We start from the raw sequence: 9,961 nt of genomic DNA on the forward strand, positions 1-9,961 counted from the left end.
AAAAAAAAAAAAAAAAAAAAAAAAAAAAAACTTGATGTCTGTAGAGAGATGGAGATTCTGGGCATCCTCATCTATGGAATCAGATCACTTGTGATAGCAGCGTCGCATTTCCAGAATGTCATTTGAATTTGGGAAAAGCTTCTTGGTATATTGGCAGGTTCATGGGCGTTTCCCCAGACCACAGAACCTGGGGCTGGGGTCCAGGAAACCTTAATGTTGAAAACTCTTCCAGGTCATTCCTGGACATATTAAAGTCTGAAAATCACTTGCTTTCCACGTCCTTAGAAAGAGACCCCAGAGTTTCTGAGCCAGCAGGCTGAACTGACTCTCCCAGATTCCCGGAGTCGTATAGCTCCTCCTCCTCAGCAAATGCCAAACCTATGTACATGGGAAGGGGGTTTATGTATTCTCATAAGCTCTCAAGATTTTTGTAGCATCCTGCAAACTGCCACCAGATGGGGATGTTTTCCTATACAAGGAAGGTTCCAGGGGCTCAAAAAAATAGTAGGACATATTTACAACTAACACGAGGAGGAGAGAGGTGTTTGGATGGCCAGTTCTCTGTTAGTCTTTGAAGGCCATCCAGCAACAAAGCTGTCTTCTTGTCACCCAGGGGATTGGGCTCTGAAGAGTTTGTCATTCTCTCTACAAATACAAAAGGGGCACCCACCCTGCACCAGCCCAGGCCAGACACTGGGCACAGCAGTGCTCAAGCTAGATGAGGCCCCTGCCTGCTTGGCGCTCCCAGCGCCGTGTAAGTCACTTAGAATAAGGACACCTATGTCCTGGCGGTCTCCAGAGAAAAGGATATTATACAGCAAAAACCCAGCAAGGAGGGAGAGGAGAGAAGTCACAGAACCCTCGCTGGGATATCATCTGTCCAGGGAAGTTGAGCTGCGCTCCCTGGAGACACCTCTGAGACCGGTGGAGGTGGATTTGTGGTGGTGGGATGGGCATAGGTTGAAGAGAGTTGCCTGATTCCAGGCGGTGGGGTGGAAGGGCTGCACAGGGCTAGGGTGCCACCTGCCTTTGACCACAGCAGGTCCCGTTGATCTGTTTTCTTACGAAATAAATGTTATGCTCACAACCAAAAAGAACGAATTATAAGGAGAAGTTCTTTTAAAGGTGGGGGTGGGGCGGGAAAGAGGGAAAGAATAAAAGAGAAGAAAAAAGCTTACAACCCTGATGCCACCCAGCTCTTCTGGCAGCATAAACCCTTTACTCTGGCCCCTGGGATACAGGGCGGTTCCCTTGGGTGGGAACCGGTCTGCCTGTGCGGCAGGCAGCCCAGCAAGCTCAGAATGACTCCATGAACGCAGTGCGGGAGAGTTGCCACTGTGTTTCCAGCAGGCCTCCAGGGGTTCCCACCATCAGTTCCTCGAGGTTTGGACCCTATCTAGCTCATCTTTGTATTCTCAGCACCTGCCATGGAGTAGATGTTGGATAAATAGGACTGACCTGAGACCGTCTAACTGAATGGCATTCATTCGACTGTTCTCTACTGGAGCTGCATACCCTAGTCACTGTGCTAAGTGCTTGGAGACACAGACGCTGATGTGGTTTCTGTCGCCAGAAGGCTCTCAGTTTGAAAAATAAGGGAGAGAGACACAAGAACAAAGCCGTGCAGGAAGCTGTGGGATAAAATAAGTGTGTGAGGTTATTATTATTATTATTATTATTATTATTATTATTTTGAGACCGTGTCTCACTCTGTCGCCCAGGCTGGCAACAGCACAATCTCGGCTCCCTGCAACCTCCCAGGTTCAAGTGATTCTCCTGCCTCAGCCTTCCAAGTAGCTGGGATTACAGGTGCCCGCCACCACACCCAGCTAATTTTTCTTTTTTTTTTTGTATATTTAGTGGAGATGGGGTTTCACCATGTTGGCCAGGCTGGTCTCGAACTCCTGACCTCAGGTGATCCTGCCTCAGCCTCCCAAAGTGCTGGAATTACAGGCGTGAGCTGCCACGCCCAGTCCATTGATTATTAACTTGATTTAGCCATTCCACAATGTATACATATTTCAAAACAACACATTATAAACCATAAATATAGGCAGTAAAACATTCTAAAGATAAAAATTACAAGCTGCAGAAGCCAGAAAAAAGGAGTTAACAGATGGGGAAATCAGAAGGCTCTAGTTGCTAACCACTTATCCTATAGACACGTGTGCTGGGGCCTCCTGAGCTAAGGTGACCTGTATAAACAGATCTGATAGGCAGCCACGTGTCAGGGGGTGTCTCTCACCTTCCTGCCAGGTCGCTGCCCCAGACTCATCCTCACCTGCCTGGGGAAGTGGGGGCGCCCCTCCCACCCCTCCTCCCTGCACTGGCTTACAGCTGACACCCTGGGTCCTGAGCGTGCTTCTCCACTCTCCCAACAGCTTCACAGCGAGGTAGAGAAGCCCCTGATGAACTTCCGTGAGAACTTCAAGAAAGACATGAAAAAGTGCGACCACCACATTGCCGACCTTCGCAAGCAGCTCGCCAGCCGCTATGCCTCGGTGGAGAAGGTGAGAGGCCCAGGACGCTGGGCCGGGGCAGGCGTGTCAGGGGCTGCCTGGAAGAGCGGGGGGACTGGGAAGCCAGCAGTGGCTCCATACGCCAAGGCGGAGTCTTTGTCCCCAGGTAGGGGAATAGGGGGATGTCCAAGCCTCGTGCCCACACCTGAGCACTCCACCCATCCAAGGGCAGATGGAGCTGCCTCCCCGTGGTGCTCGAATGACCACCCAGAGGGCCAGGGGTGCGAGAAGAGGCTGCAGCCGCAGTGGGCAGTCGAGGTGCTGTAGGCGACCAATTAAACCCCGAGACTGGCAATGCTGGTGCTGGTTCACGTGGGGACCCATGTTTAAGCCTCACTGGGCAGAGTCCTCCTGACTCAGTCACCCCCTTCGTGCTCTCCTTCCTGCTCACGGATGATGCAGAGTCCTGGGTGGTCTCGCCTCGAGGGAGCTGATGTTCAACCTTAGAGGGAAGACAGCGTGCCCCAGGGACTGATTCCCAGCCCCCGGTGCCTTAGAGAGGAGAAGGGGGCTCAAAATACTGGGACACCCTGGACCCAGTCAGCTGCCGCCACCCAAGGGCCACAGAGATGCCAGTGGTGGCCTGGAGGAAAGGCAGTAGAGTAAGGGGAATGAGAGGGTCAAGGCATGTCCAGCTCCAGAACAGAAAGGCTGGTGCTGCATCCTATGAAGTACTGCAGGGAGGTGGCACAGGTGGCCTTTGTGGTCCCTTCCAAGCACAGGGGATGTGATTTTAGGACTGTCTAGGTCCCCAGTCTGTATACAGGCTCCATCAGGGGAAAAAAACGTGATTTGAGAGATTGATGTAGGCTGAGCCCCGATGTCACTGGAAGAGGCAAGGATGAAAAGAGTTAGGTTGTAGCCTCTACCTAGCTGGGTGGCGCCACTCTGGCTGCTGGGCCTCTCTGGGCCACTGTGGCATCATCCACACAAACAAGGGGTAAAAGGGCTCTAAAGGGAAGCTAGGCTGCATGGCCCAGGAGGCCCACTGGCTCCAGGCTTTACGAGTAGCTTCTCTGTGTCCTTGCATCCCAGGCCCGGAAAGCCCTCACAGAGCGGCAGAGAGACCTGGAGATGAAGACCCAGCAGCTGGAGATCAAGCTGAGCAACAAGACAGAGGAGGACATCAAGAAGGCGCGGAGGAAGTCCACACAGGCTGGTGAGTGAGTGTCAGGCACCCTCCCGGCCTGGTCAGTGCGCCCAGAAGGAGAGGGCATGGGGCTAGGAGATGGGGTGACCAGGGAGGATGCATCTCTCCTTTGCAAGATTACAGTGGGGAAATTACTTCCCTTGTTTCCCAGGAGGTACCCACCTCTTCTCTCCTCTCTGACCCACACCCAGAGATCTCAAAGGAAGAGACTTTGGGGATCAGAGGAAGGAGACAGGCCGGGCTAGTTCTGGGACATGGTAGAGGCTGGACTTCTTACTGTCTCCCTGGTCATGGCTTTTTAATTTTTTTATTTTTTTTTAATTTTTGCCCCAGCCGCAGATCTCTGACCAGGAGGTAAACAAACTCCTTCATGCACTGAGAGCTCAGGGCCCCGTCCCTGTTCAGAGCCCACAGAAGCGCACAGCCCACCCAATCTGCCCACCTCCCCAGGAAGCAATGCTGTCAAGGTTCACCTATGAGGATGGGCTCCTGCCCTGGGAACAGAGGCTGACAATTTGTTTAAAGAAATAACCAGATTTCAGTCTCTTGGAAGGAGTCTCCCAATGAATTGGTTTCTGCTTCCACCTAGTGGTAAAAGTTAGCTAATACACAAAGAGGAAGAGAAGGCTTGGTAGAAACCAGTGAAAACCTCAGTAACTAGGAAGCCACGTTTTACTGCACGAGAGGACACGCATGTTACCTCTGGAATTAGAATGTGTCCCATGGTGTTAAGAGTTTGGTCTGACACTCTTCACCTCAATTTCTGGTGAACCTGTTACAATTCCTTCATTATAGAAGAAAGCAGTCACCTTACATTTCAAAATAAGGTAGGAGGCCGGGCACAGTGGCTCAAGCCTGTAATCCCAGCACTTTGGGAGGCCGAGACGGGCGAATCACGAGGTCAGGAGATCGAGACCATCCTGGCCACTGCACTCCAGCTCGGGCGACACAGAGCGAGACTCTGTCTCAAAAAAAAAAAAAAAAAAAAAAACCAAAATAAGGTAGGATAGAAATCGGTCAATAAAACATAATGTAATAGAAGGATAACACTTTTTATACACATCTTGTAATGCACAATAATAAATTACTGGATCCATAAATAGAAGACACAATATATTTATGGGTAGAGAGAGGGGGGCCACATAAGGGGAAGAGATCTGTTTAAATTATTAAGTTATTAAAAAAATAAATTGTAGGCCAGGTGCAGTGACTAACACCTATAATCCCAGCAATTTGAGAAGCAGAGGCAAGAGGATCAGTTGAGCCCAGGAGTTCGAGACCAGCCTGGGCAACATAGTACCTCATCTGTACAAAAACAAAATTGAAACAATTAGCTAGGCATGGTGGTGCATGCCTGTAGTCTCAGCCACTCAGGAGGCTAAGGTGGAGGATGGCTTGAACCCGGGAGGTTAAGGCTGCAGTGAGCTATGATGACACCATTGCATGCCAGCCTGGGTGACAGAGAGAGACTCTACCTCAAAAAATGATAATGCAAAAACAGTATTGGTACATGGCAAAATATTTTAAGTAGCAGACAAGAACATAAAATGCTATTCACAGAAATAATCACCATCTCTTCGTAGTGTTTTGATTTTTAAATATTTAAATTTATATAAATTTGATCATACAGTCTGTCTTCTGAACTTCTCGGAAATACCTCTTTTTCATTTCTATAAATCTTTTTGCCCTTCCATTCATGCATATCAAACTTTTTAATGGCTGGCCAGTGTCCAATTGTATGGTTGTACCCCAATTTAGTTCATCATTCCCTGAATTGAGGTTTAGGACTCTCAGCCTGTTTCCGAGTGCTTGCCAGCCAGTGAAGCTGTTGTTATTGTACCTGCATCTTTGTGTGTGCCTAAGACCAGATCTGCATATAGAGAGAATATAGATGCTGAGTCAAAGAGTATTATTCATCTTGATGGATATTTCCAAATTGCTTTCCAGAGAGAGCACCCATCAACAGCATCTATGAATGATGCCTGTTCTCTAAATGCTTATCAACATTGTGTGTTACCAAGATTTGAAATCGTTAGTGAGAGAGGAAAATGATATTTTGTTTTTAATTTGCTTTTCTCCATAACCCCGGTTGAGTATATAAAATATACATATAAATCATTTTGTACTTTCTGTGAACTGACTAACTCATATCCTTTGCCCATTATATCCTTTCCCCATTGACCATAGATTCTTTATCTATCAGGGCGATGAACCGTCTTTTTTTTTTTTTGAGACGGAGTTTCACCCAGGCTGGAGTGCAGTGGCGCAATCTCAGCTCACTGCAAGCTCCGCCTCCCGGGTTCACGCCATTCTCCTGCCTCAGCCTCCAGAGTGGCTGGGACTACAGGTGCCCACCACCATGCCCGGCTAATTGTTTTGTATTTTTAGTAGAGACAGGTTTTCACTGTGTTAGCCAGGATGGTCTCGATCTCCTGACCTCATCATCCGCCTGCCTCGGCCCCCCAAAGTGCTGGGATTATAGGAGTGAGCCACAGCGCATGGCCCATTTGTCATTTTAATTGCAGATATTTTTCCTAGATTGTCATTTGTCTTTTAGTTTTGTTCTTTGTAATTTTTTTTTTTTTTGCTTGTCTATTTTTTCTTGCTGTTTTTCTGTACAGTGATATTTCCCATAAGAAGCCTAGATTTCGGAGCTGATTTAGATCTTTTCTTTTTAATCACCTAGAGGGTTTTTTCTTACTTCTTTTTTTGTTTCAGGTGTTTTTGTTTTTGTTTTTGTTTTTAAAACAGTGAAGGCTGGCCGCGGTGGCTCATGCCTGTAATACCAGCACTTTGGGAGTCCCAGGTGGGCAGATCACGAGGTCAGGAGTTCGAGACCAGCCTGGCCAACATAGTGAAACCTTGTGTCTACTAAAAATACAAAACTTAGCTGGGTGTGGTGGTGTGTGCCTGTAATTCCAGCAACTTGGGAGGCCAAGGCAGGAGAATCGCTTGAATCCAGGAGGCAGAGGTTGCAGTGAGCCGAGATCATAGCACTGCACTCCAGCCTGGGCAACAGAGCAAGACTCCATCTCAAAAAAAAAAAAACAAAAAAAAAAAAACAGAAGAAAACAGTGAAATATTTAACCCACCAGATATTTATTTTTCCTTACACTGGTGGTCTAACCATATTGCACAGTTTCTTATTTGTGGTATTTTTATTTCTGCTATTTTCAATATGTTTTGCTATTTGGGTTTTCATTTAATCTCTGAGCCAAGAATTGTTTCAAAGAAAATCTTTACATGTTTACAAGCAAGGGCTTTGTTGCTGTTTTCTAATCTTGCTATTTTTTTTTTTACATAGTTCTATTGCATTGTCATCAGATAATACGGTCTCTCATTCCTGTAGTTCAGAATCATTTTGTGATGAAAGTGACAGTCCTTAGACCTAACTCTGAAAAATGCCACCTCTTCTGAGCGATCGCTGTGGCCAGCCTCCATGCTTTAGAGCATTGTCTCTTTTGATCAGCATAGTCCCCCTGCAGGGAGGTATTTTTATACCCTTTACAACTGAGAAGACTGACGGCAGAGAAAATGAGAATCTTCCATGAGCTCCATGGTGGTGGGGCAGTGAAGCCAAAATTCAGTCTCCTCTCATTCCGGAGACCCTGCTTGTCGCCATTTTTCTGAACAGCCTGTTGCTTAGGAAATGCCACCTGTTCTTTCCTTCTGTTCCTTTCCTCCCTCCTCCTGATCTTTTCCAAGGCTTCTAGAAGGAAGGACATCAGGTCCTCAGAGATCAGGATCATCGTTGTCATCTTCATCACCACCATAGCCCATATTAGTATTTGGCTCTCTACACCCATCTCTATTCTAAGTGCTTTACAAATGTTGACATATTTATTCCTCATAACAACTTGTTAAAGGTACAGTCACTATCTCCATTTTACAGATGAAGACACGGAGGCAAGGGCAAGTTAACTGACTTGACTATGATTACACAGCTAATAAGTAGTTGAGCTGGGATGACAACAAAGGCATTCTCGTCCCACAATCCATGGTCTTAACCAATACTGTTCGAAAAGGTCCACTTTCAAGCTCTTGGGCTGCCATAGAGAGAAGGCACAGCCCGCTTCACCTACTCTGTTTCCCGATTCTGTGGAAGTTCTTAAAGCATTTTCTTAAAATCAGGATGGACACACAGGGCTCAGGGAGTTTCACAGTGTACAGAGCAGCATGCCCCCCTCCTCCTTGGCCAGGCAGGAGCTCTTGGTGGGAATGCATTTGCATTTGGGAGGCCGAGGCGGGCAGATCACAAGGTCAGGAGTTCGAGACTAGCCTAGCCGATATGGTAAAACCCCGTCTCTACTAAAAATGCAGAAACTAGCCAGGGGTGGTGGTGCACGCCTGTAGTACCAGCTACTCGGGAGACTGAGGCAGAAGAATCACTTGAACCCAGGAGGTGGAGGTTGCAGGGAGCTGAGATTGCACCACTGCACTCCAGCCTGGGTGACAGAGTCAGACTCCATCTCAAAAAGAAAAAAAAAATACATTTTACAGTGCAGTATCCACTTTCTTCTCTCTGAGTCAGTGCCTCTTGGGATCAGGGGTCCAGTCACTGGCCTTAGACCAAGAACAAAATGAATAAATGCCTTGGTGTGGGCTCTGTTACTCAAGGCACACTTGCCCCTGGTGTGTGGCACAGCTAGTGAAATGGTTCGCAGCTAGGCCTTGGGTGTGGAGACCTAACCTTCCCTATTCTCTTTGACTTTCCTATCAGAGTACCTATGAGCCACAAGGATGATGCTACAGGAGTAACTTTGACTCTACTTAGATTCCTAAGTTCCACTCTAGCATTCTGCTTCTAGAATTACTAGAGAAAATTACTTCATTCTGGGGTTCACTCATGAGCGTTTTCCATCTCGAGCAAAGACCATGATGCCTTCCTCTTGCCGGAGCCCTGTACAGATCAGGAAGCTACGCTGAGATAAAGCTGTGCACGAGGGCTGTGCTGCTCCGCCTGCCGTGTGCACACGCATTACCAGAGCTTCTCGTAAACACGCAGTCTCCGATTCAGTAGGTCTCGGATCTGTCCTGGGTTTCTGAATTTCTAGCCGACCCCAGGGGATACAATGCCACCGTCCCACAGACGGTGATTTGTGTAGCGAACTTCCAAGGTGCTGATACACTTAGTAATGTTTGCAGTTACTCCACAGTGTATTTTCTTTCTAATTACAAAATGTTCCAGACATACATATGATAACAGAAAGTAATAGAGTAGTCATAAATATCGGATAGTTATGTTTGCCTCAGATCTTTCTGCGATGACATAAAATGCGACAGGAGCTGATTCCTGCCCACTCGCCCTTTCTCTGTTTTCCAAGGTAGCCACTCTCCTGAAGCTGTTGTGTGCTGCTTCAGTGCGTGTTTTAGACTGAAACTACAGATGCATTCTTTAGTGCTTCAGAAGGACATCTTGCAGTGTGTTCATGCACACACACACACACACACACACGTGATCTGCAAATTTATCTTCCTTAATTCTTCTTAGTACCAAATTGTGTGTGACATGTTTTAACCAATCTGGACTCACCAGTGTAAAATAAAACTGCCATCTTTAGAGAAGGGGGAAGCATTTCTTGGGCTCATGATAGGATCGGGGGTCCTAGGAATACCCTACACACACACACACACACACACACACACAGTGAGAACCACCATCCTGAAGCCTTGGTATCTGGGGTCAGGCTTCAGGGGGCCACCTGAGCTGGTTTCTCATGGGGTGGGTTGCCCCCTTCCATCCCTGGCTCTGCTTTCTTCTTCCTACTCCTACTGCCATCCCTTTTCCAACTTTCCAGTGGCCACCGTGACCCTAGTGGGAGGAGAAGGCTTGGCGGTGGGACATGGAGTCATGGTGGGGACAGGACGCATCATGATGGTGACTGTGGTCTTTTTTCCAGGAGATGACCTCATGCGCTGTGTGGACCTCTACAACCAGGCCCAGTCCAAGTGGTTTGAAGAGATGGTGACCACCACATTGGTAAGTGGTCAGGAATGTGTGGACATGACGGTAGAGGCTCACGCAGGGCAGCCCCTGGTGGTTATTGGCGGGCACGAGGGTGATGGGGTGGAGTGACCCTAGAGATGGTCATCAAACCTACTTCAGTGTTGGGGTCAAAACCTCAATCTGAGCCAGCTTATGTGGATTCAGATCTCTGCTCCAGCGCTTCCTACCTAGCTGTGTGGACCTGGGCAGGGTTGGGTTGGATATGGCTACATCCTTCTTGGGCTGTCCCCTGAGACGTCAGGGTCAACTGAGAACTCTCCTCAACTAAGTGGACAATGGCCTCTT

General features: G+C 47.9%; 1 protein-coding gene across 5 annotated transcripts in view; it reads left to right on the forward strand.

Moving 5' to 3' along the window:
* GAS7 (growth arrest-specific 7) overlaps nucleotides 1–9,961 on the forward strand; it is a 230,157-nt gene that overhangs the window by 211,491 nt on the left and 8,705 nt on the right. For all 5 annotated transcript variants that reach the window (XM_011933266.1, XM_011933264.1, XM_011933262.1 and 2 more), the window contains 3 exons: nucleotides 2,382–2,510; nucleotides 3,555–3,678; nucleotides 9,570–9,649. In XM_011933266.1, the coding sequence (XP_011788656.1) occupies nucleotides 2,382–2,510; nucleotides 3,555–3,678; nucleotides 9,570–9,649 (333 nt within the window). The remainder of the gene's footprint in view (nucleotides 1–2,381; nucleotides 2,511–3,554; nucleotides 3,679–9,569; nucleotides 9,650–9,961) is intronic.

This window comes from Colobus angolensis, unplaced genomic scaffold (genome assembly GCF_000951035.1).
Source record: "Colobus angolensis palliatus isolate OR3802 unplaced genomic scaffold, Cang.pa_1.0 Scaffold125, whole genome shotgun sequence".
Taxonomy (NCBI): Eukaryota; Metazoa; Chordata; class Mammalia; order Primates; family Cercopithecidae; genus Colobus; species Colobus angolensis.